General features: G+C 39.3%; 1 protein-coding gene across 4 annotated transcripts in view; it reads right to left on the bottom strand.

Annotated features, from left to right (window-relative positions):
- Positions 1 to 274: 274 nt before the first annotated feature.
- RNF144A (ring finger protein 144A) overlaps positions 275 to 27,382 on the bottom strand; it is an 83,378-nt gene continuing 56,270 nt past the window's right edge. For 2 of the 4 annotated variants that reach the window (XM_068183507.1, XM_068183510.1), the window contains one exon: positions 21,820 to 26,551. In XM_068183507.1, the coding sequence (XP_068039608.1) occupies positions 26,420 to 26,551 (132 nt within the window). In that variant the 3' untranslated portion in view covers positions 21,820 to 26,419. Of the gene's footprint in view, positions 302 to 5,564; positions 21,765 to 21,819; positions 26,552 to 27,382 lie in introns of those variants that run through there. The other 2 variants (XM_068183509.1, XM_068183508.1) reach the window with 2 other exon arrangements.

Below are 27,382 nucleotides of genomic sequence, written 5' to 3' on the forward strand. Positions count from 1 at the left end.
CATATATTTCCTTACATATTGGAAGTTTAAAGAAACTAATTTTAGAAAACTTTTCAGGGGACAAAAATTCTCATCTATTTGTCCTATGAAAACACATAAGGCTTAGTCTAGACTAAGTTGGGAAATGATTATGTTCATCCAGCTTTTACAGTGTCATAAGAAAAATGCTCCACACCATTGCTGTTCATTGCAGCTGAGAATGTCTTGCTTTTTGAGAATGGTATGTGAGGAACACTGGTTCATTTAAACATTGTTTCCTCCTCTATATAGCTGAAAAAACAGACATCAGCTACTCTTCTCCCTGGTAAAGATTTTGAGTATGAATAATCAATGCCTGTAAAACTAAGGTAACAGAACAAGCTAAGCTGAAAATTGGTTTAGAAGTTTTCTTACTCACAGGACCAGCATAATGGTAAAGACCATGGATTAGTGTGACTGAGTAAACTGTGCAGTTTGATATACAAAGGGACTGAAACTGAAAGGAAAACATGAGGATGATAGAATCTTTAAAATATAGCTATTGGATAAAGTACTCTGTACCAAATAAAAAAAAAAAAAGGTATTACTTGGGCTCTTGAGAGAGTGTGTGGAATAACAGGAAACTCAATCCTTGCACTGGTGTCTCTCAGGCATTCAATGACCAATGTCAGTGTTTCTAGAAGTTTGTTGAATGCATTTAGGGTAGGTTTCTTCCAGGTTTCTTGTGTATCTGACCCAACACTATGGTAAAAAGTTTTTTCCTGATGTTTAAATACAATAATCAGTATTTCAACTTGTGACATTGCCTCTTGTATTCTCACCACATACCACTGAGAGGAATCTACCAGGATCTTCTGACCAGGTATTTATACACATTGACCAGATTCCTAAGCACTCTCTTCTCTGGGATGAATCAACTTTTACTCATATGTCAGATGCTCCACTTCCTTCATCATCTTTGTGGTCCTTCCCTGGATCTGTTCCAGTATGTATATGTCTGTCTTGGTCTGGGTCCAGAGTGTACTTGTAGTGTAGAACTGAACAAAGCACTCCACATATTCAGAGCTGAATACAGAGGAAGGGTGACTTTCCCTGACCTGCTGGTAATGCAGCCCCTGATTCAGGCCAGGACATTGCTGATTTTTGCTGTGAGGGCACATTGCTGTCTCATGGTCAACTTGGTGTAGAAGGTTGCCTCTGCAGAGCTGCTTTCCTGCTGGCTGGCCCCTGGTGTGTCCTGATGCACAGGGTCACTCCCCCCCCCACCACCTGCAGGACTTGGCATTTCCCTTGTTGAACTTTATAAGATTCTTGCTGGACCATTTATTGAGCTAGCTGAAGTCTCTCATTGCAGGGCAAGCACCTGGTGTGTCAGTGTGTCAGTGTGTCAACTCTAACCCTAACCCTGCTCCTCACAGTTTTGCAATGACTCTGATACAAGCTGACACTATGAATTTATGCACAGCACTGATGGTTCTTCTTTATACAGAGACATACATGCACACAAATATGCATATGATGCACTGGAATATATAAACAAGTGTGTTTATATATTGGCATTAGACTGGATGAACACAGTAGCTTCGTACAACTGAAGTATTCTTCTATTACTCTATGTATATAAATGTGTTATGTAAGGGGGTGTATATATGTGTGTGTGTGTATATATATATATATATATATACACATACATTCACACTGATAGGTATACATGAGGTGTACTAGAAAAATTCATGGAGTATGAGAAGCTTTTAGGTAGACGACTGTCATTTACAGCACATTTTAGAATGTGTCAGTCCCATCCATAAGTCACAGACAATGGAGAATTATGATGGTGGACAGTGAGCCGCCCCAAATTTGATCACTAGAACGTGCCAAGCACAGCACAGGGGTGGCACATACCAACTCTCTCCTGGGTCTGTCAGTTCTTCAGAAGGGTGGAGATTGTTGTACTTATGTAATATCAGGGTTCATTGAAGCACACACATACTGCCTGTAATCCTGCTGAACAAAATATGCCTACCTCAGCAGCAAATTGTGCAGAAGATGGCATCAAAATGCCTCTTTGCCTCCACCCAGTGCAAAACTCCTTTTAAAAATTCTCTATGCTGCAAGAACTGTGCTGTTATATTCAAAATTCAGAAGCTAGTTGCATTTTGATGAGCATTTTAAACAACTTAATTAAATAGTGCCTAAATGAGAGCTGACATTCTTGAATGTCCTTTAATAGGATATTCCAACCAATGCCAAATGTAGCAAATAAGCTGTATTTAATGTCTTTAACAAAAGGCTTTGGATGTCATAGCCACAGCAGGAAGTAAAACCTGGATTTAGAGAGAAGCAAGATATTTAGATTGAAATAGATTTGGATATGAGATTTAGGCAGAGTGGACAGAAAAAGATGTAGATGGGTAGACACAGTGCAGAGATGGAGAGATGAAGAGATAGATACAGCAGATAGATTCTCATGAAATAGTCTTTCCGTGTTTGGTGTGCAGCTGCATAGCACCTGCCTGACATTTACAGCAGATAGCTTTTATTCATTTCATGGGATATTCATCAAAATGTGGTTGAGAGATGGAGAAAATTCCAAGTATGTGTCATCACTTTACTGGTTTCTGCAGCTGTTTCCTAAAGCACACAATGATGTTGTGTTGTTAAGGAAATACACTGTCACCCTGCTGAACAAATAAAGCATTTAGTTTATTGAGTAACATTACAATAATGATGGGAGATAATGGACTAAAAATACTGTTTATTCAGTAAGAATGGACAAAAACTTTACTGTCCATGAAAGAATCACTTCATGTACAGAAAATAAAAATTGTATTATTTATTTAAGCTACCTTTTTAACAGTACTGGTGCAAAATACTTCCTGACATAAGCTTTGATCAAGGATAAGAACCAGCAAACATCCTTAGTGGAAGAACTCATCAGACTAGAGCTCAGACTGGAACCAGACAGGGGACTGTATCTATCACACGTAACAGCAAATAATTATGCTGGCAAATACATAAAGCTAAGATAGATGAGGGGTGGGGAGTGGGGTGGGTCCTGTGTTTTTGTTGGGATATTGAATTTATACATTTCTGATCATAACAAAGGCTCATGTTACCCTTTCCTGAAAATAAGCCTGCCTTGATTTTACAACTCTTTTTAAAGGATGCTAAATATTTCTCAAAACCTGATGCTTTCAGAAATATTTATTTAAGATATTTCTGATGAGGATGGTATGTCAGCCAGATCACCTGAGACAGTTACACAGGACTAGGCTGTTAATTGTATGAGATTCTTCTACACAGGCAAATCTAGTCCAAAGTCATAGCATTTTCTTCTGCCCTATTTTGTTTCTTTTGATTTTGCAACTGTTGCAGGAGAAAAAGGAAGAAAAAAGAAAAAAGAAAAAAGAAAAAAAAAAGAAAAAAGAAAAAAGAAAAAAGAAAAAAGAAAAAAGAAAAAGAACAAAAGAAAAAAGAAAAGGAAAAAGGAAAGAAAAAGAGGAAGAAAGAGGGAAAGAAAAAGAAAAAGGAAAAAGAAAAAAAATAAAAAGAAAAAGAAAAAGAAAAGGAAAAAAGAAAAAAAAAGAAAAAAAGAAAAAGAAAAAAGAAAAAGGAAAAAAGAAAAAGAAAAAGAAAAAGAAAAAGAAAAAGAAAAAGAAAAAGAAAAAGAAAAAGAAAAAGAAAAAGAAAAAGAAAAAGAAAGTCTGTCATAATATTTCCTTTAGAGATACAAGCGGGGCCAATTCTCTTGTCACTCTTTCATTTGTAATAGATTTTTCATATGTTTCTTATGTTTGACCTTATGTTTTGGGGCTTTTACTTGATTTAAGCAAACATTCACAAAAAAGCTCAGGGACAAGATGCAAGTGTTTTGTGTTTTGCATTGAAAACTGTGTGTTGGTCTAGACTGGATCAAAATCAGACCTAATTTCAAGCAAGGCCCCTTTCATATGCTTTGCCTGCTTCATCCTGAAGCTGTCACCACCTTCCCACAAATTTTCCTCTCCGGGATATTCCCCAGGGAACACCTTACCCCCGCTCAGTGCCCCACAGCAGCTCAGCAGTGCTACTGCAGGGCACAATGACAAACCCCACCCCTGGGCTGGGACAGCACTACTGTGAGGGCAATCCTGGGCTACACACAACCCACCCCATGGCTGTGGGACAAATGCAAAGACAGCATTTTACGGGCCAGGATTACCCAGCAAACCAGTATGAGCTCCCCTGACATGGCCAAAGGAGACAGGCAAAGGACACAATGCTGTGCTCTGCTGGACCTGTCTGCTGGAGCAAGGGACTGGAATGGTGCTGGGAGCCAGGAGAGAAAAAAGAGGAAAGCTTCTACAAATGTGAGAGAGTGCGGGCAATAGTGTTCAATAGATTTGTGGGTTTTTTACTAATTTATTGGAAATCTAAAAAGAAAAATTCCGCTGTGAACAAGTCGGTGCAGAGGACTGGATGCTGAACTACTGATGTAAGCCCTCGGGACAATCCCTGCAATCAGCTATGGTGACACACAGTTACTGAGCTGGTCCAGGCCATCTGTGGCAGCTGAAGCAGGGAGTTGGGATGCACAACTGTAATTTATGGAGAAAGCTTCAGAGATCGCTGATTCCCCTCCCTGTTCTAGTGGCAACCCCAACCACTGCAACCACAAGCTTTTCTGACTTGAGCACTCAGTAGCATCCTCTCAACTAAAAGAAAAGTCAATTCAATTCATAATGCAAACTGTCTACTGAAGCATCCTGGAGTTAAGTAAGGAACTCACAAGTGTTGGAACATTTTAGACTTTGTCCTTTAGAAAAAAGTTGTAAAACTATGACCTCATGGTGCCTCTATCTTGGCCTAGATCCAAAGGCAATTGAAGTCAACTCCTATTGACTTCAGTGGGCTTTGGAACAAGCCCTCTTCCACTTCAGCACAAGGCTATTTTAAATTAATCAAGACAGCCTCATTGGAATCCATTTTGGCCTTTAAAAATGGAGTGTACTGTTGCCCTGGAACTGAAGGTCTCGTCATGTTGCTTGGCTGTGATATCAGGATGGAAGCAGAGATAAAAGCCCTTTTCTTGCATCAAGCTGCTCCTGCTGGAACTGCTCTTTTCTTGTTTCTTGTTTCTAAAATAGCAGTGCTATTGTTTTCTCTATTGGTCTCATCTTTGGGGATTTGGAAATCCCTTCTAGGGCAGGCAACCTGCACCAAGGCACACATGCCCTCAGATCCCCCTACCCACATAGGCACACACCAGCCACGTGTGCTCATTGCTGCCTATATTTCTGCAGAGGTATTTTAACTTCATTGTCTACAATTTACTGGTTATCTATACAAAATAATTTATTTTTACTTATGTGTAATCCAGCACAGATTTCCCAGAAGAATCTGCTATCATATTGCTACACACAAGAACTTTTTCCATTTCTTAAACATATAGCAAAAAAAGCTATGTACTATTTTTTGTGTTCAAGGGAATTTTTTTACTTTATTTCCATTAGTTTTCATAGTGTGTTGTCCTCCCTAAAATAATCAAACAATTATCTAGTAACATAAACAGGAGATATTTATAAAAAAAAAGGAAAAAAGATGGAAAAAATTGAGAGATTTCATTTTTTGCTATGCTACTAGAGAACAGTCTCCTCCACAATCTAAAAAAGAAAATCAAACCAAACGGTTTTTCAGCCATATTTCTATCACATTATGATGTGTTACAGGCAGTGTAATTTGTACAGTATTTCAGACTGTAACTGATGATAGATGTTGACTGTCATATGTATAAAAGAAGAAAATCTAATTTCATAAGTAAAACATAAAATTGAAGAATGATCTCTGACTTGATATTTCAAAACATGAATAACTTCTTAGATTATTATGTTTTATAATACTCATGTTATAAGAAATCAAAGAATTATAGAATATGCTGAGTTGGAAGGGACCCACAAGAATCATCAAGTCCAACTCCTGGCCCTGCACAGCACCATCCCCAACAGTCACATCATGTGCCTGAGATCACTGTCCAAATGCTTCTTGAGCTCTGTCAGGCTGGTGCTGTGACCACTTCCCAGGGGATCATGTTTCAGTGCCCAACCACCCCCTTGGGAAAGAACCTTTCCCTGATATGCCACCTAAACCTCCCCTTCATGCAGCTTCACAACATTGTATTTCTCTAAATCAGAATGAGAACAATTTTCAACATGTTACAATTTCTTACCAAAATTAATTACAATTTTGAGCTGCCTCTGAACTGTGAGGAGGTCAGAAGACCTGTGTTTCAAGCCAAAAGGTTTTTATCTTGCTTGATATTAATAGAACTCATAAAAGGAAATATTACGAGCTTTCACTGAGCTTTGTGAATGTAAGTCACCACAGAAATGGAAAGTATTGTTATTTAAAAGCAAAACAGTGATTTCAGGTTCTGAGCCAAAACGAGCCAGGATATGGAAAGAGCCACATCCAAAGGCCTCTGGAATTAATCAAAGTCTTTCCATTGCTTGCTGTGGAACTTTATTCAAATTGTGACTTTCTCATGGTGACATCTGTGCGTCCTTCAGTGATGGATGTGGTGAAACAGTGCTGGAGACGATCACAGATAGATGCCATTGCTGCAAAATGACAATTTCCTGGCTTTGTGTAGCCTTTCTTCAGTTTTTCATGCCATTCTTTGGATGTCATCTTTCATCTGTTTCCCATGACTCTTTTCTGTTTCCTACTTTGATTTAATTCTCTCCTATTTTTTCTCCTTTCACAAGGTAAAGTAATAACTTATACAATCATATGTAAAACATCATTCTGGAATATGACAAGTTGCACTCTATACTTTCTGTTTTACTCTATAGCATTTGTTTTCTGCTTTTTTTTCTTCCATAAATACAATACAATACAATACAATACAGGTAAGGGTGAAAATTAAGTACACTATTTGAGACTACCTGAGGAATAACACCATCACTCCTTTCCCATGTGAGATGAAATTACATGTTTTCATGCCACTTCATGTGTAAGTTCTGATGTCATCTTACATTAGAAATATGTAGGAAAAATGAAAGTGTAGTGATTACCTTGCTTTCCATTTCATAGGAAAACATATTCATTTCCATTGTTTTGAAATGTTATGAATATGTTATGAAAAACATATTGAGTTCCATTGCTTTGAGACTAGGGGGGAGTTTAGGTCCAGTTTAGGTCTCCTAAACATATGCGAAGTGATATGAGTTCAACTTGTGTAAGCCTTGCATGAGTACTACTGAGCTTGACTACTGCTCCTCAGTGCATGCATTGTCCTGCAATATAATTGTCCAGCTCATAGCTGGCCCAAAGGGACTAAGAAAGTATACAATACACACCTAGAAAACAGTACATTGTCAATATGTAGGGGTGTTACCTCCACTTTGATCTACACAAACTGGGAGCAGGAGCAACTTGGGTTTGTGCATTGAGGATGTGTAGGTCTAGAAAGGGTCTCTAGATTCCAGAAACACTGTGATATGGCAGGCTTTTAAAGATGATTCCACTTCAGTAAAACAATAAGAAAACAAAGAGAGTATATATTTAGCCTACTGACTTCCCAAATAAGTGTGACATGGCGAACATCACTGCCTGCTATTTCTTTCCCCTCATAAAAAGCTTTTTTTAAGCACCACACCTGATACCTGCAAAACCAGCAAGTCTTGTCTCCAACCAAAGTAATATTTCATTCTATTTGAAATCCAGTCAATCTGGCAGGGCTGGTGTACCAAACTGTCCCACTGTGTGGTTATGAAAAAGAAAATAAGATTATTGAATGTGTCTGTATCACATCTTACCTTCTGAACAAGCAAACTTGGTTTGACATAGACCTTTGAAACAAGGTTGTCCTTTAACATTGTTCTTTCCTAAATACCCTTTTCTCTGTCTTTTATTTCTTGAGGTCTCTTCACTCCCAAATTTATGTTGAAACTATTTCAAAGTCAGATATCTTTCCATTTCACTGTCTTTTATCAAAGCCTCTATAAAACTGACCTCATTGTGCAGGGTGGTCTGTCCTTTCATTTTAGGCTGTTGGAAGCAAGCAAATGCCTCTTGCATTTGTTAAGCAAGACTTCTCCTTTGCTGACAAACAGCCATTAAATGGTGACATGGATACTTACATCCTGTAAGTAATCATGTGAACCAGCAGCTAGGACAAACTCAGGCAGCCTTCTCCGTGCACTATCTTGAGTATTTGCCTCCAGGGAGTGAGACTGTAGTAGCATTCCTGTGTTATAAAATACTTTAGTGACCATAGTGACTTCCCCAAGTGTCTGAGCATAGGTCTGAATGTTCCTGAAAATTTGGAATAGGTACTCCCTGAATCGTTACAGATAACACAAGGTCTCATGGTGGATTTAAAATCATTGAGCAGGAAAGTTCAGGTGTTTTGTGAGGTCCAAATACATCACCAGAACACCTTCTTCCCATGAAATATTTGTCCAGTCTCTTATTAAAACTTCTATCACAGAAAAATCTGAAGATCTTTCACCTATTCTTGGGCTTCACTGGCTCTGCAATTGGTAAACTTTTGTTTCACTTCATTGTACTATTTTTCAAGGTTAAAGCCACTGTTTACCCATCCACTACAGACAGAACATGTCTCAACCATTCAACATCTTGCTCTGAGAAAAGCAAAGCAGCTCAGGTATTGCAGGATAGTAGTAGGAAACACAGTAGGAAAAGGTGATAGGAAATGATAGCAAACCCCTGCCAGAAGAATTTTGAGATAATCTTTGATTTAGCCATGTAAAATACCTATTTTAAAATTACTCCATAACTATTGGTTCATAACTTGGAAAAGTTATAGTTGACTTCTTGTACGTGAAGAGGGCCTACGAGAGAGCTGGAGAGGAACTTCTTACAAAGGCATGTAGTCCCAGGACAAGGGGTAGTGGCTTCAAACCTAGAGCAGATTTAGATTAGGTGTTAGGAAGAAATTCTTTATTGTAAGAGTGGTGAGACACTGGAACAGTTTGACAGAGAAGCTGTGGATGTCTCATCCCTGAGAGTGTTCCAGGCCAGGGTGGATGGGGTTCTGAGCAACTTGGTCTAGTGGACTATTGTTGTATTGTGTTTTCATATCTCTGTAACAGTTCTGCAATGCTTTGCCCCTTCACCCCCCATTTTCTCCCAATGGTTCCACCCCGAGCTTTCCTGCCTTTCCCTCATTGCCAGTCTCCCTGAAAATGCTCAGTCATCCCCATCCCCTCCCTGGTACCCTGTCCATCACTCGGCTTCCCATCCCACACTCCCAGTATCTTCCACCTTGGGCATTGATTGAGTGGACGAAGGCCAGGGTCCCTCCCTTGAACTTCCCCCATTGGTTTGTGTGCCTGTCTGTCCCTCCGCCTTCCACTCCCCCGAATCCCCCCATTGGGTCGTGGACATCCCTTCCCCCTGGTTACCGCCCCGGTATTTAAGATGATTGCAAGAGCCTCAAAGGCACTTTCAGCTGTCCGATACAATGGCATTCGGGGCTCCTTGGAGCTCGGATTAAACCTGAGACTTTTTCCCTGGCCTTGAGTTGGCTCCCTCATTACCTCCTCGGACGCCGCCTCTCCTCCATACAAGGCAGACAGTGCAGTGCTGTCTTAGCTGCTCCCCGACTCTCCTCGAGACACTGGGGAATGTCCCCTGCAGCTGACTATGCCTCTGCCAGGCAGGCAAAGCCAGCCAGGAAGCTTCAGGGCAGGTACGGCGGCAGACTATGTGCCTGCCCATGGCAGGGGGGTTAGAACTGGATGATCTTGAACATCCTTTCCAATCCAAAGCACTCTATGACTTTGTGATTCTGTAATATTATTGTTTAGGTTTTCAGGGGCTGCATAGCTGCAGATGAAAATAATTGGCTGAGGTGTGACCAGTCTTCAGATGGAAACTCAGTATCTATCTGAATTTTAAATGAAATGCCCAAACAGAAGAGGGCCGATGAAATCCCTTCCACTTTTCATACAGGCACATATCTTTCCTGTGCAGCCAGGAGCTGGGGTGTATTCCTCATACATCTCATTTGCTCAAGTCAGATTCTGGCAGGGGACGTAGCAGAACCTTTCTCAAATGCCACATATACTTCAGTAGCCTTGTAGGCCACTAATTGTAGAATCCCCAGACCAAGTGACTAAAATAGAAACTATTTTATTTTTCATTCTGATCCCCAGAACATTGTCACTTTCAGTTAGTAAGGGACTCGGAGCACAAAATATAAGATTTAAAAAAATAGATATTTCATCCTAAGTCTTACTACTCCAGAAATTATATCATTGGTCATGGCCTTCAGATTTAAGAGATTATGCTTTCAAACAAAAGTGAATATAAGACACAAGCAAGACTCGATTTCAGCCAAAATACATTAAGAGGTAAGACTTGCCAAAAAATACAATGGCAACAGTAAGGGAATTTAGTTTGACTTGCATTTCTTGCATTTCATTTTCATTTTAAAACATTATTTTGGAATATCAAATTGCCCAAACTGCTTAACTTATGTTAAGAAAGTCTTATAGAGTCACCCCATACAAAGAATTATTATTTAGCATTTTTCAATAAGAAAACATCAAAGCGTTCATCCTTCATTGGGATTTTTGAAAGTATCACACCCATCTATTTTTAAACTGATGAATTGCTCTAAAAACAAAGATCAGTCAGAAACAATAAACCAGAGGAGACTATAGACTACATAGAAGTATTCAAAGTGAAGACATATGGCTTCTGGCACCAGTGTTCTGCAGTTATGCTGGAAGAGAGAAGAGAATGGAAAGAGGGAGTATTACCCAAAATGGTATTGATTTAAAATGTGAATGTCCTGATATGGATCTTCTAATATGTGTGCTACACCTGGATTTATGAAGTAGTGAACTACTATGTGGAAAAGGTACAACTGCAAACCTGGTGGATATGAACAAATATAAACAGAAGAGTCACCAAGATGGCCCCATATGTTTTAGTTGAGTTTAGGCAAGTGTCCCCCACAGATAATTCAGCTGTTTCTAATCACAGTTCAGAACAGGCACAAAAGCTTAATTATTTGCATTTTTACACTTGATCAAATTCATTTTGAGTTTCCCATGTATGTCTGTATCAAGTTCACTGTACCTCCACTATCAGGTACTTCCCTCAGGAATTCAATAGCTGAAATACGGAGCATGCGCAACACGCTGTTTGCATTTCCCTAAGAGATTTCTAGAGTTTTTTTTCCCCACAGAAATAACACTTGAAAACAGCAAGTCTATCCTGTCAGCTCAGAAACTAAAATGAGAGGCAGGCATTCAGGAACACAATCCTCTAACCAGTTCCACAAAAACAAACATACAGAACTTCTCAGAAACAAATTTATCTCAGGAAGTTTAAGCAGGTAAAACTTATTAATCTCAGACTGCAATTTTAAAGTGACTACAGTGATACTTCCAAGGGCCTGCTAAATGTACATGTGGAAAAGTATCCCACAAGCTCCAGTGTTGGTTCTTGGGAAGAGAAAAACCTTCTGTCAGGCTTGCCTGGGCTGTGGGAAACCAACCCTATGGCTCTTTAACATCAGTGGACTGTGAGAGGGGACTGTGAGAGGGGACTTTAACATCAGTGGACTGTGTTTAAACTCATCTCAGTTTTCTTAGATACCAACCTAAACAGAAAGTCTAAAACTTGCGTAACTTGTGAGGTAAGCCTCCTCTGGAGGGAACTGTTTCTTTCTGTTGGATGTAATGGGAGGCTTTGCTGTGTAGCTCTAATTCATAGACATCCAGTTTGGGTGAGATAAAAAAATGTGAGAATCAGTGTGAGAAACTCAGTTTTGGGCACCTCATTACAGCTCTGTGAAAGGAATGAATGAATAATTTTTCAGAATTTAGTAATTAAGCCCATCAAATGTAAATGCTAGAAATTTGTATGCGTGCATGTAAAAGGAAGAGAGTAAAAGATTTTGAAGAAAGAAGGCTGTCTTGTAAATCTCTATTTCTTTTGGACACATTTTCACTGTTGCTATTTATATCCTAGTCCCCAGACTAAAGTGGGATGGAAACTTGCTGTGTTACTGCAAGGTTTTGGTGCAGGTTTTGCAACCACTACTAGAGCCATCACTGCTGTTTGATGTAGATTCCTTTACTGTTCTTAAAAATCAGAAGTTTCTCCAAGATACTTAATGATTTGGTTGTTTCATAGAAAAAAAGTAAAAGGAAGAGAAGATGCTGAATAATATAAAACAAATTACTTCTGTGTTTACATTTTGGGTTGATTTTTCGACTGGTCGCAGTATTTGCTTGCAATGCTGAATACAACAAAATGTTCTTAGGAAGAAAGGATGGGAAAATCAGGGTCAGAAACTTTGCAAGGGTGGAATACAAGTGTATTTCTTTGGAAAGATGTCAGGTTCTATCAGCAAGGCCAGCGAAGACTGCCACCTAAACATCTAGTCTACAAAAGGCAGCAATTTCCAGCCCTGTCCCCTGAGGGGTTTGACCCTTTCATCAGTAGCACATTGTTTGGTTGAGAATGGTGTCTCTGGCTCCCATCAACTTCCTACTAGGATTGCTTAACCTCTAACTTGGGCAGGAAAAATACTGACTGGAAAAATACCCTTGAAATGGTGCCAGTCTCTGATTTCAGTCCACCTTCTGCCAAGGTCAAATTCCCCTCCATTTCTAAACTCTTTTCATTTAGTATTATTCCCTGTGGTTGAGAATAATTTCCCATGGACGCCTTTGGAACTGTTTCTTCATCTTAACACTCTCATTAAATGTTAAGCTATAAGAAGCTAAAATTACAGTATTACAGTGTTTGGCCCTTGAATTTGCCCGGTACAATGATGAAAAGTGCCTCTCTTCAGTGACCCTGGTTGGAGTGCTGAATGAAGGCAAGTCAGTCTGTGCTCAGCCAGGTGGGAATGCTGCTGCTGTCAAGGGAAGTGTCCTGCCAGCAGCCCTGCCTTGAGCAGATTTGCATAGCAGAAGTAAACTAACCCTGATATGCACTTTTCTACACAGATAGTTTATTAAACACAGTAGAAATAGGTTTTCTACACAGGTGCTCTATGAAATAAAGTATGTATGTCTTTTCACATAAATGTTTTACACTTACTTGATTTGGTGGTCTTTTTTTTTCCTTCTTTCACTTGTACTTGCATGATGAGCTTGTGCAGTGGTTTTGTTTTGGTTTTAATTACACTGCTGTGTGTTTCCTTTTTTATTAAGTACAGCATCCTCTTGTACTCTGCTGGACAATTCTCTCCTTATACTTTACGCTTTTGTCCTTGCCCCCACATGAATCTGCTTTGCCAAGTTTTCAGCTGACATAACATTGTTCACATCCAGGAAGTTACTGAGCTCCTACTGCTTTCCCACTTCTGTTTAACTATGGATTAAACAGACAGCCTCTCTTCAGCTGCCTGCAAGGTCTCACTGTTTTGCTAGCTGGGACCACATTTTTCAGAAGTGACAGTTTTGGGAGAAAGGGTTTACATGTACACATCAGGACGCTTGACTGCTGCCTGCTTGCCAGTCTATATGGAACAAAACCTGTGTCTCATTATTGCCATGCATAAAACGGAGTAATTTAAAACAATATCCAAGATAAATGGAAACAGTAATTTGTGGAACTATCTGAAAACATGCTAGAGCAATTCAGATGCTAGAAATCCTCCAGTATAATCTATAACCAGTGCTGGCTGCAGGCAGTATGGATGCAAAACACTGAAAGAGAGCCACAGTAAGAGAGCCACAAGGAAAGCATTACTCCTCAGAGTAACTGTGGACTAGTAAATCTGGTTATTTCCTTGTCTCTTTCCCACTCTCCCTTAGCCTCACAAATTTATTCACAAAGCTGATACTAAAGTGGCATCACATACCAGAATATTTTCACCCTGCATCTTGGGGAAGTGTCTACACCCCCAAATATTTCTGTTGAACTGAGTAATTTTCTGTTTTCAAAAAATATGAGTTCACCTCTTTGATGCTCCATATGTGGACCCAAAGAATCAGGAAACGTGCCTGACTTGTCTCTCCCATCTGCTAAGTGGATCAATTCCTCAACACTGCATGGAGGACATGTCAAGATGTTGTTCAGTGCTTGTTGCTACTTTTCCCACATGTTCTTTCTCACTTGTTGCAATGAGTTAGCTGTTGTTCTGACAGAAATTAGTCACATTATTGAGAGGTTATTTATGCAATACCACTGATCCCTGATGCCAGTCCTGGAGGGCATTAGCTTCTAGAATTTCCAGTCATCAGCACATATTGTGCAATAGCTCTAGAAATCATGTTGAGACTCCAGAGGTAAGTAAGTGTGGAGAAACTTAGGATCAAAGTACCCTCCAAGTAGCTCTCACTGCATGCAAAGGCTTGAACAACAGTGATGTTCACAAGCTGCAGGACTGCTGAGTGCCTATCTTCTGTGGGTTATCAGTTCAGTCAAAGATCTCCTTTACTCTTCACTAAGTCAAGAACTAAATGCACTATGACATCTCAATGTAGGTTGTTGGGGTTTTTTGCCCCCCTAGATAGATATAGTTCTTCATGCTAATAAAAAAAGCATTTCTCTTTCTCATTATAAAAAAAAGGAGAATATTCTGTTTAGTCAATGGTAGGTTGTTTCTGGTTACCTTATACTGGGAAAATGTAAGTCAGATTGATTTGGCATAAAGGAACTAAGGTGCATGCAAAATATTTTGTACAAACAAAGAATAAAATTCAACACCTTGTTGTCTCTATTATTTATTCCAAAATCCTACTTTTGGAGATTGTGCTGTATCTCAGATTTGATTTGTTTTGGGATTTTTTTTAAAACATATTGATTCTGGTGATCATAATGAATGAAAACTTGCAGATATGGATGTTTATCATTCAAAAGCCAAAACAGATGAACATAGATAATTCAGAACTTCCTTTTTCTTTATGATTAATGTCTTTACACCTCCTATGATTTTCCAGAAGCTGCCTCATAAATGGCTCACTCACACATAACATGGGAACTATTTCTGCATTATGCAAAACTGAGGCTGAAGGAATCTGCTGCAGGGTCTCTAAGACTGCATTTGGTCCTTCACAGGATGCACAGTATAGCTGCGGGTGGAAGTGCAAAACAGACTTGTACAGATTTGCAGAGATGGCTTTCCAGGTGTAAGAATTCTATCTAATGGTTAAAAATTGAATCTGGTCTTCTCTATGTAAAAAACTATACAATACATGCAGAGCAGAAGAGAAAAATTAATTTAGTACTTTGACTTTGAATGAGGAAGTAAACCACCTGTTAGGCTGGAAAGTCAAACTGAATTTTTATTGAGTTCCCTTTGTGTACCATCAAGGTATCTTTCAAGTTAAGGCACCACCATATCAAAGCAGGTACTGAACATTTCTCAGATGAAACACATTCTCATATCTGATTAATGAGTCATAAATCAAATCTTTTTAGGGAAATTGTTAACAGTAATAATTGTAGAGTTGTTCCTGTTAAAAAGAGCATGCTTTGTTTTACTCTCAGAATTTTATAAAGTTTAACAAGATCTGTTTCACTTAATCACTTTCTACCTCTCCTGCTTTTCCTTTTGACTATTCTTTTGTCTCATATCTCTGTAATAATTCAATTTTCATTGGCAGCTTGCTACATATTCAAATTATTGACCACAAGATCATTATCAGACAAAGAAAAAAATCCGTAGTAGCAAAGAGCATCTCTGATATTGCTTTGTCAAAAATAAATCAGGAGGCCAGGCTAAATCAAACACAATATAAGTAGAGCCCATCTTGCCTGGATTATAATTAATTTTGAATTCCTTCTGTTGCCATGACACCATGCATGAAAAGAAATAAGCCAGGCATTGTGCAGTACTCAAGAGCTTGTTGAATTTTTGGGATTTGCTTCTTATGTTTAAAATAGGAAGAAAATAGTGAAACAAAAGCCAGCAGTAACACAAGAGATTTTTTCCTCTCTGTGAGGTGGGAGACGGGTACATGCCAGATATCTTTTGAAATTTTGCTTGTTGAAGGAAATAATAATGAATTGGAGATATTTGTATGAATTTCCTGATTCTACTCCTGACAAATCAAGTGATTATCACATTTTCTAATCTTTGTGGACTACCTTCATTTAATATTCCTCTGTGACCACCCCCTCCCAGCTGCTTCAGGGGCAGCAATTAGCCTGAGCACTGCACACAACCCACACACTCTCCACACAAACCTTATGTTGAGCCTTCAGTAGCTCTTCAGAGAAGCCTGGAGAGAATGAATTCTTCAGGTGGAAAAATCTCTTGTATACAAAGGACATACAGGATACTCTAGAGAGGAATGAAATTTTTTCTGAACCTCATGTTGTCACTGCTTTTATGGCTTTTAAAGAGATTATGATACTTTCTTGTTAACAGAAAAAGGTTTTCTTCTCCCTACCGACATGTTGAGTGCTCCTTGTATCCAGGAGCTTTGTTTGTAGTGCTTCACATGTGGTTGCTGAACACTCAGATACACAAAGCTCTATAAAACCCTTCCACTGGTGTGTTGTTAGTTGTCTTAATGGCAAATCCCACCTGACAGAGCCTCCTGAGCAAGTAACAGTAACTGTTGCTCCAAGAAACACCACAATCATTTCTGTGGGGCTGCTGCCCACACCTGTTTGGAGATGGCCATCTCTGAGCAGAGACAATCATGACCATTGCTAGGGAGTGCTCCATGGTGCTGTCAACTGCATTAAAAGCTGCTTTGCTGGCACTGCATAGCAGCTGGAGCTCCTCTGCAAGCTTCATATTTGACTTGGAGCAAGCAAAGTCATAGTCTATCCAGCTGAGAGCAGTATTATAACCTCACTGAGCTGTGCTGACAGGCTGCACATCTGAAGTTGCCATCAAAGACTTTAAAGACTTTAAGTACTGAGTGTCCTGAAGAGTCATTAAGATATCCTGTGATTCAAAACAAACGTTCCTGCAACCTCAAGCATTTCTCAGCTTCCTTTCCCTCACAGCCACAGCTTTTCCCTGCAGCTTCTGGCCAGATTCTGTGGCACAGAAGGCATTTTCTCAGCCTTAATGTTAAAAGCTACGAAAGAGAGATGGTTGCACCAAACAGAACTCTTTAGGTTTAAGGAGCCCTGGGATCTCTCTATAAGGACAAAGGATGTTGCTTGCAGGTGCTGTAGCTTTTCACATTCAGTTTATTTCCACAGGACAATGGCAGAGAAAACACCTGGGTTAATTCTCTCAATCTTAGGGCACAGGAAAAGCTGAGTCAGAGGGTCAGCTCCCACATAAGGCACTTGTATTTTAACTCAGTCACAACCTCCCTCTGCCTCCCTTACCAAGTCTTAGCTGTAAGGAAATGCTAGTACTTGACTGCAGAACCTGCAATGCAGTACATCCTGAGATCACAAGTCAAAGGATAAAAATTGCTGGTAAGGATGATTGCACTGAGCACCAACGTACATTTTAGTCACAGCATAGGTAGAGGCGACAAAGAGAAAGGTGCAATTTCTCAGAGCCTCTCCCTTCTGCTGCTCTGGATTTCTCTGCTTTCTGATTCCAGTTGTGGGAAACAGCAAGATAGCACACACCCCCTCCCCTTCGATTTGCATCTTTCAAGGGCTATTCTTCAATTCTCTGCACCTAGAAACACTATGCTGCTCCTGGAAAGCCAGGAAAAGCTGAAAGGAACACTGAAAGGCTGAAGGCATCCTGCACTCTGAAGATTCTCAGTCTGTAGCCCCCAATTGATGTTGAAGGCCAGGAAAATTTGCTGAACAAAATGCATGGATATGGTGGGAGGAAAGTGTTAGTGGTCTGGTAAGAGACACTGTGTTACCCCAATCCTCTAATTGCTCTGCTTCACCTGAGAAAATTTCAAGGTTCTGAAAAGGAAAAACAGATTCAGCTCAAAAACATGTTCCAAACACATCCCTAACAGGCTGTAATTGGCCAGGAGTCTCTGGAATTTTGTCAGGGAGATGGTGGCTGCCAGGACTGCACATTATATCTTTTTTAAAAAAAAGTTAGTTTCTGTTAGTATTGGCAGGATCCTGAAACAAACCTCTAGTTCACAAAAAATATGAGAAACCAACTTTTCACTTTGCTCTACTCAGATGTACTTGGTGGCTGGGCAGGAGTAGGAAGACACACAAACTTTGGAATGTATATAAATAGGGAGGTAAAGACAGGACTCACAACTTCCCCATTGCATCTTGCCTCCCCCTGCCAAACATGTTGACTGCTGAATAGATGGCTGGAGTTATTGTTTGGACAGTTGCATTGTTTCTGCTGAACATCTGTATTAGAGAACACAGATAAAACAGCAGGCGTGGGTAGGAGGAGAGAAAAGAATAATTTGGCTGAGCTACAATATCCGTCCATTATAAAATATAGAGAAGATGCAGTGTTATTAGCCAAATCTTACTCTGTTTGTAACCAACTGATTTTAGTGTTCCCCCTTCCTCTCCCAGTAAAATCAGTGTTTTTTGAACTCGGCATTTTGAAAGACATCCCTGGTTTGCACCTCTCATTTTACATTTGTATACTGGAACATCTCTATATCTGCTTTTGAAAGTTTAACACTTGGTGTTTTTCCCTGTCAGAAAAGGTTTACACACCCTCGGAGAACAGGAGCAATAATGTATGTTAATATCAGAGACTAGAAGAGCCCCAGCAGTGTGAGCAGGCCCATCATAACATCGTTATTTTTAGCCCTATCTTTACAATTAGCTCTGCGGAGGCTTTGAAGCACAGACTTTACAAGCTCGAGGTAGAAATCTGGCTCCCAGGGATTTCTCCTGCAAGGCAGCCCACGCTGAGCTGCGGTGATCGGCGGCTGCTCCCTGCTGGCTGGCGGCAGCACCGCTCACTGCCCGGAACACCCTTCCCGGGGACTTTGCTACGGCAGCTGGAAGAGTTTATTCCAACTCAGGAATCCCTCAGTCGACCTGTACCCCTCGCAGCAGTTACATGGGACTTGAACAAAATGAATTCACTAAGGCATAAAAACAAAGAAACCCTGCACTCTGCTCATCTGCTGAGGCAATTTTAAATGCAGTTTTGCACAAGCTCATGCATTTGTCCTGTGGCTAACCCCTAAAGTGACAGTAGCATTCTCAAAATACAGTAAGACCTCAGGATTTTGCATCAGCCCAAGTATTTCTGCCACCCACCAAAACACCATTTTGAGGGAGCAAAGAGGAAAAATAAAATGTGTGCTTGTTGGTAATTGTTCTCAAGAATAATATACAGCAGTGAGATCTCAGGAATGGCTGAGCCAAAATCTTTAATTTAGACTGGTATGAGGAGGTCAGGCCTACAGAACCTGCTAAATTATTGCATTTCCTACAAAATTATGCAAGAGAATTTCTTCTTCCTGTAGTCATATATGAGTACACAGACTAGAGACACATTTGACATTTAAGGAGATGCTGTGTATAAAGTACACATCAGCTACACACCCATATATATATCCAGATTTTAGAATACTGCACTGAGTTAGGACACCTACAATTTACTTCCAAGGGCTCTCTTTATTTGGCTTACAGTGTTAATTGCATTTTTGGCTTTAAAACCCAAACAAAAAAAAAACAAGGAATATGGGAATAAATTCACAAATACACACAACTTGACATTATTCTCTCTGCCACACACCACAAAAGAACAGGACTTCAGTCTTTTACGTGTGTTTCCATTGCTTGCATGTGTGAGTTGGTTTGTATGATTTACAGCATCTAAACATTTTGTATGTGGCACCTGTGTTAACATTTTCTATGTGGCACATCACACACAGAGACATCTGGAAATACAGAGTAACCTGGTTCTGATTTGCAGCACCAAGTTCTGCCCTGGGGTCTGAAAGCAGTCCTTGTGATAAGGCTGTTGTCCTCAGTTTTAGCCATGTAAAAGTTACATGCCTGGGCAAGGAAAGTCTAGACTTCTGTCATCAAAGCATGAGGAAAAAAAACCCCACACTTGAGAAGCAGCTTGAGGGGCTAAAAAAGCTAATTTGTCTGGACAACAACCTTAGCAAAAGCAGCACAGGATGGGAAGGGAGATGTTCCAAAAACTCAGGAGATGTGTCTTTGCCTCAACTACTACCAGAGGCCAGACAGACATACATCAAAACACATCATACTTAAGTGATGTCAGATACTATTAGGCTGAATCTTGGTTCCCAGAGCACAGAATCTGGGTAGCAAAGGCTTCCTTGTACAAAATAGCCTTACTTGTCATTCCAAAAATCAATTAAAGTTTCATTGGTTTCAATATATCCTGCATAAAATAACTCTTTGATATGTTATATGCAGTGTTGACAGGTCAAGCACCCAGGGCACAAAATCTCTTATGAGGAACTTCCTAGCTGATCTTCAATTAAAAAAAAAAGAAGAAAGGTGCTTTGTGGATGCTGTGGATGCCCTGTGCTCACAAGATGGTAGTGGCAATTTCTAGCACTATGCCCCATGCATGTGTGTGTACACAATACCAATTCCATTAGCATCACTGTAACAAGCAGAATGCTAGAACTAGCACAAGGGTTTTGTGCTGTGCAATTCTCTTGTCTCAATCTTTCAGTTCTTACAGTACAGTTAATGACATGATTTTAAGCAGAACTCTTCTGTTCACTGCCCAGATATACTTCAGGAGTTATTCTGGGGCTGTGGTCCCTCCTAACAGAACTTATTACCACAGATGTGGTTCAGCTCTGGCAACCAAATGATCCTGGACAGTTTGCTAGAACATACATGTGCTGTAAGTTTGCCACTTGAGAATTCAACTCCAATTTTCTAATTTTAGACAGATGACTGTTACTCCACCTAATTTCTGCAGTGCTTGATTCTGTGTTGACAGACTTCTTGTGCAGAAACCCAGTAATACAGCTGAAAGGCACAGGTTAGAAAATCCTTCTATAGCAAGGGAAGCTGAACCTGGTAGAGAAGTAGAGGCACTGCCCAGAAGCTAAAGGTCACTAAACTACACAGATATTGCACAAGACTGAGAAATAGTCCTACTCTCCAAGAGAAAACTGCAACACCAAACATCCATTAATTGGAAGCAACAATAATGGAGAAGCAGAAGCAAGCAGAAAGATCATTATTAACAATACCTGCTCCTAGAAGAGGTCAAAACCCCTTATGGCTTTTAGACATTATTTTCTGCCCAATTAATTGAACAAAATATCTAACTTGCTCTTACCTTTATGGAGAAAAATCATTATGTTCAATGAAAATGAAAGAAGAAATGAGTTAGTAGCAACTATTATATGGCCTTTTCTAAAGCTGTCAGGTAGAAAGCACATATATATATATTCTTTATGCATACCATTTTCTTGAAGAAATTGTGCCTGTCCTTTTACAGGTATAGACAAATTGTATCCTAATAAGTGAGAAACAAACTGTGGGAACCAAAGGAAAATCTACATTCTCAATTACAGTTTAGACCAAATGCAAAGTGCTTGTTGATGAGTCAAGAACATGAGAACTCATTACCACTGTCAGAGAGTTAAATATGCTCAGTTATTCAGGAGATTTGGCTTTACTTTTAAGTTTCTACACCAACCTGAGGGGAGTACAAGCTGCTTGCAGCCACCTGCACCAGACCTAAACCCATGGTGCAAGAACATACACACACCTCAGAGTGATCCTTGGGGCAGCACGTTCACCTGCCGAGAACATCCATCCATGGACTACAACTGGAGGTGGATCAAGGATGCAGCTGTGCATCAAATTAGTGCTAGAGACATCCAGATTCTCTCTCAGCTAAGCTGGGAGATGGTGAGAGAGAAACCACAATTACTTCCAGAATTGTGGCAGGAGGTCTCCAGGCCACAGGCTGTGCTTTCTCCAAAGGCCTGAGAGGCAGAGAAGCACAGGGAAAAGTCACTATGAAGAATCACAGGAAACACATTCATTTAAAATATCTATTGAAATTACAAATTAAATTCTCCAATATGATTCAAAGTACAAAACACCACATTAAAAGGCATTCAACAGCTCCTTTATACATCACAGTGTTAGTGGCACAAAATGCACTTACATTTCAAATACATCAACAGAACTATTTTTACACTGGTCAAATACATTATTTATACATATGCATGACTCCTTCATGCTTATCCCTATACAAGTTTAAAATACATCATAATAAAATTAACAAGAAAGGTTCAGTTATGTACCATATACCTGTACCTAATGTTCCTGGAATTCTTGTAAGATATACACAAATCAAAGCAATAATGAAGACCACAGGGCTCTAAACACAAACAGCATGCCTTACTTAGTACAAGTGCATTAGCAATTAAGGGCTGATGCAGGCTTTTTTGATGTCCTTAGTATCACTGTCATCAACAACTGTAATTTAATTGTTTTCTTCAGGCTTTTAGATTATGAACATGAAATGTACAAACTTTGGTTTTAAAAAAGCAAACCTGCACAAAGGTTTATGCATGCTGCACCTCACTGGAATGATAATGGCCTGCATGAAAAATATTTATTCCTATGCAGTAAAAGGCCTACAGGTGAAATGCACAGAACTTCATTATAATCTTCCTGTCCATAACGATTAAAAAAATAAAAAACCACTTTGTATCATTCTTACATATGAACAATTTATCCTGCCAGCTCCATAAATGAGAGCTATTCACTAATTTTGATTGTTTTCTCCATGTCAGCAACTCAGCTGTAAACTGAGAGTTGACTCAGTCTGCTGTTATTTGGGATTTTGCCTAATTTATGCACCAGAGTATATGAGGAAAGATCATGCATCTTAGTATGTGGGGGAAAGTATCCTAAAATCTTGACATGCTAAAATCAGTAGTAGGAGGCTTCAGGATGAACAGCAACATGAATAAAACTGAAATATTAACATAAAACTACAGTTATCTTTTATATATAATTGTTCATCACAAACTTTTGAAGAGTCTCAAAACCAATGAAATTGCCCTCACAGTCCTCCTGAGGTAAACACTGGTTCATTCACTTAAAAGATGGTTAAATTGAGATAAAAGGCGGTGACTTGCCCAGTGTCACAGGGGAAAACCCAACACTACCACCGTTGAAGATGAAGTGGGCTGTGCTCCTGATCTCTCTCAGGACTGGCTTCAGCCCAGCTAATGGCAAGGCTAGGGAGATGCACAGCCTCTGGAGCTGTGACTCCCCACAGACATGACACCCCAGAAGAACATGCAGATAATATATACTGGTACAAACTCCATTCAACAACATTTACCAACAGACCATTCACTCAAGGGCTGGACTTGATCCTTGTGGGTCCTTTCAAATCAGAATATTCTATGATTCTGTGTGAATATAAACCCTCTAAATAATAGCATAACCATAAAAATGCAGCAGAAACCATGCTGTGATACTTATTTTTCTGGTGCAAATCCAAAAAGCCATAGCTGTTATAAGAGATTTTCATTTGAAAAGACAAAGAAACAAACATTCTCTTTCCTGTGGCGGAGGGTTTAAATGTCAGAGTTTACAATTATGTATTTACAATTGCGTTTTGGGGTATTAAATGTCACAGTATCAACATAAGCTGTAACATAAAAGCACCCTGAACTAAATAAATCACCACCAAAAGTTGCTACTTTGGAACCAAATCAGCATTAAAATAATAATAACATTAACAACAATAAAAACAAACAAAAAAATCCCCGAGAATACAGATGGAATGACATTTAGCAAACCTGAAAAGACTGGGTAAGTGTTTGGTAAATATATGTAGGCATATAGTCTATTCCAACAGCTGGGATGTGAAACAAAAGTTGTGTCATAAAAATCACCAGTAGCAATTCAAGTATGTTGAGATCAGAGATATACAATCAGAAAACTCTGTCAGTGTATGTTATCTGTGAGTATCAATTATAAATTACCATTTTAAAATTTCTGTATTTGCAAATAACTTATTTATCTTTCTTCTTTTTTTAATCTGGAAATGCGTTAATTCTGACATTGATTATTAACTGGCTACACAGCACTTTGGAAAAGTCAAGTTTTGCTGTATTTTGACATAAATTCTCTAAGAAAGACACAGAGAAAATAAACCTCCTCAAACCAGGACACTCAATACTGTTCACAGGCCAGTGAATGTCTCTTGTTTACTATGATCCCAGTAGAAGAGTTGGTCATCAGTCACAGCCACAATACAGCAAAACCCCTCAGTGCCCCAGCTAGAAAATTAAGAACCCATGAAGTCTTTGCATCCTATTGTCCAGGGTTTTTTTCTCCAGTTAAACAGGAGCACAGGGCCAGGGAGGAAAGGCCATAGTTCAAGCTAACCTTCAGGAAGCTGTCCTTTGCAGAAGGGTTTCCACTAATTCTGGACACTGAAGCTATGACTCAGGACAACTCAGGTGCATGGCTTGGGATCCCTCTGGGAAATGGACTGAGCTGATGCCAGAGGGAGAGAAGCACCTCCCTGCCCGCTGAACTCAGCAGTGCTTCACAGACCCCTAGGAGCTGACAAACAGGGATCAAATGCACTAATAGATTTCCCTACAAGTATTTTTGAAGCAATTTTTAATAACAAAGATAGCTAAAATACTAAAGATACTCAAATAACAAAAGATCTGAAGTGTGTATTGCCATAAACAATCTGAAGATATCATGAGCTCAGATTTGCTGGAAACAAGCTATCCTTTTTATTCACATTACAGAGGCTGAACTCATTAAAATCAAACCAACTAAGTGAATTGCAGACAATCTCCAGCTCCTAGAGTTAAAATCTATGGTTAGATACAGTTTGAATTTGGATAGCACTCAACTTGGCAGATAAGGGAGGAGAATAGTTTTAGAAAAAGAAATTGGCCTTTTCAAAACAGTGCCCTACAATATTTTTATTTAACAGATAGACAGTGTAAACCGAAAGCCAATAAAGAGCAAATTTTTTATGGTTGAGCTATGAAAACATATTCCCAGCCTGTGACAGCAGCCAGAAGCAGATGCATTTAAGGATCTTAAGACATTTTCAGTGTAAAGTTATCCTGGCTTCAAGATATTCATCCATGTCAGTACATTGCTAATGGCAGAAATAAATGTCGAACAAAAAAACGGAGTAAAACTTCAGTCCACAAGCCATTCAAAAGAATGTTTTCCTTCGTATTACAGACATACACATTGTTTCAGGTGCTTCACATTTCATGGCAAGAAGTTATTAGTCAAATTCTTGCTGGCTTTAAAAAAGAGCAAAATGGTTTTCAAAAAAATATATCTAAAGAGAAACCTCAATGATGTAGTATGTTGAATAGCACACTTTACTACCCTGAAAACAGAGCACTGAATTCTGCAAAACTATCAAGTGATTAGTTTTCAAATAAAAACTTATTTTGTCACAGTACTGTTGTTAGCACAATACACCACATATCATACAATACTATCTCTGAAAACGGACTAAGTAGTTTAAATGCAAACTATTCCAAAAATATCCCAGGCATTTTCATATTAACTACAGGGATAACCATGATGTATTTTTGTATTTAAAAGGAAAGACTCATTGATAACCCAAAAGTCTGCTAAACAGTAAAGTTAGTCCTGTATTTTTTATTAATTGTCCTAAAGACAGAAGCAAGCTATTCTGAATTTCCAAAATAATTCAATAACACAGCTATTTACACATTTGGTTTAAATAGGATTTTTTATATATATATATATATATCTATGTATCTATAAAAAGATTAAGATACCTGGATTAGAAGTTACATAGCCCTATAAGTGTAGCAGAACCCTAAAAAATAACAAAAAAATAACAATTCAGAAAAACACTAGTGGTCCACGGGTAAGCAATACCATCAATGTATGATTAAATAGCAGGTGTCACCACTCAACCTTACAGCTTTATCAATTAATTTTAAAATGTAGCCTTTAATCAAACAAATTTCTTATAAGACTTTATAAAATTCGTGGAAGGCAGCAGGACCAATTTTGTCCCTCTGATCCTCCCCAGATTTCAAAAAAGGCATAGGATGGCCTATATGCACCTTACTAATTTTGTTATACTTGGAAAAAGTAGGTACTAAAAAGGACATTATGATGGCTTTAACAAAACCAGATGTGTAATAAAGTCACATGAAGTTGACTATCAGATTTAAATGATAGTCAACTCAAGCATATGCAGGAATAAGACACCATATTTGGAAGCAAACAGATATGCAAAAGTTTGTAGGCTTTTTCAGCTTGGTTTGCTGATGTCATTCAGTACAGTCCCCAGTCCACCAGCAGGGCAGCACCAACCTTTTGCATTATTTTTAGCAGTATTGCCTCTTAATTTCAGATAGCTACCCAGGTCTGTGATCTCCCTTTAGCACCAAACTTGCCTTCTATTACCCTCCTTGTCTGTTATCAAGTGATCTCTACAACAGTAGTAACAACAGTTCCTGGAATCAAGACTGTGTCAATGAAAAGCAGAATGGGGCAAGTAAGGCTACAGCAATGTAAGTGCAAGAGGGAAACAAAACAGCAACAGTAAAATAAAAACATGTTGTAATGAGTCCACTCTTCTCTCAGTCTAGGTTGGTAGAGGGTCATCATCTCCTTTATTACATTTGCATTTGCAGCACAGAACAAACGGTGTAGCAAGTAGAAGGAAAGGGGAAGCCACCAAAAGTAGAAGACCAAATCCTGCAAAAATGCCTACCACCTGTAAGAGAAAGGGATAGCATTTTGTCAAGGATAGCATTGCCTAGATTCTGTGTCTGCTACACCACTGCATCATCTGTGTTCATCAAAAAGACCTCAGCAAATGCCACTGACTTTATAAGAGCCAGAACTCCCCACGTGTATACTACAGTCAGCTCCTGTGACCAGAAAATGTAAGTGAAAGTCATGTGAATGTTCATGTCTTATGGCTCCTGTCAGAACTGTGCCATAGAATTCTGTTTTATCACACAAGGTTGTGCAGATGGCTATTTGCCTTTTTGAGTCTTCTTATATCTCAAACAACTAATGAAGCAAATCACTACTTCTTTTCTTGATCAAACCTAAATGCTAAATATTGAAATCAAGGCTAAAACAAGTACTTCCACTTTCAGGTGCTCCCTTTCTTTCTGGAAAAAGCTTCAAGAAGAATTAGTCAAGGTGTTGGTGGTATTCAGAGAGTCTGGGAAAAACCCCACAGTGTCCCACCAGCATGCACTCAAGCTTGGGAATTTCAATCACAGATTACTAACACCATGGACTATAGCAGGACTTTGCATATGCAGTGGCTTTTTGCAGTCAGACCTGAGCTCATGCTGCTGCTTCAGGGCACATGATCTAACTCTTAAGTGCATCTTTTTCATTGACATTTATTGATCACCTCCTTCGCAGCATGAGCAGAGGACCATACACTTACCTAACTGGTCAGTGCAACAAAGCAGTAATTTCTACATCGCCTGAGAAAGTTTCCCATTTGCCATAGGCAACTGTAAGAGTGATGCTGCAACGATATGCCCACAAATTATTTAAGAGAATAATTCAGATTTATTCACAT

Source organism: Anomalospiza imberbis, chromosome 3, assembly GCF_031753505.1.
Source record: "Anomalospiza imberbis isolate Cuckoo-Finch-1a 21T00152 chromosome 3, ASM3175350v1, whole genome shotgun sequence".
In the NCBI taxonomy this organism is placed as follows: domain Eukaryota; kingdom Metazoa; phylum Chordata; class Aves; order Passeriformes; family Viduidae; genus Anomalospiza; species Anomalospiza imberbis.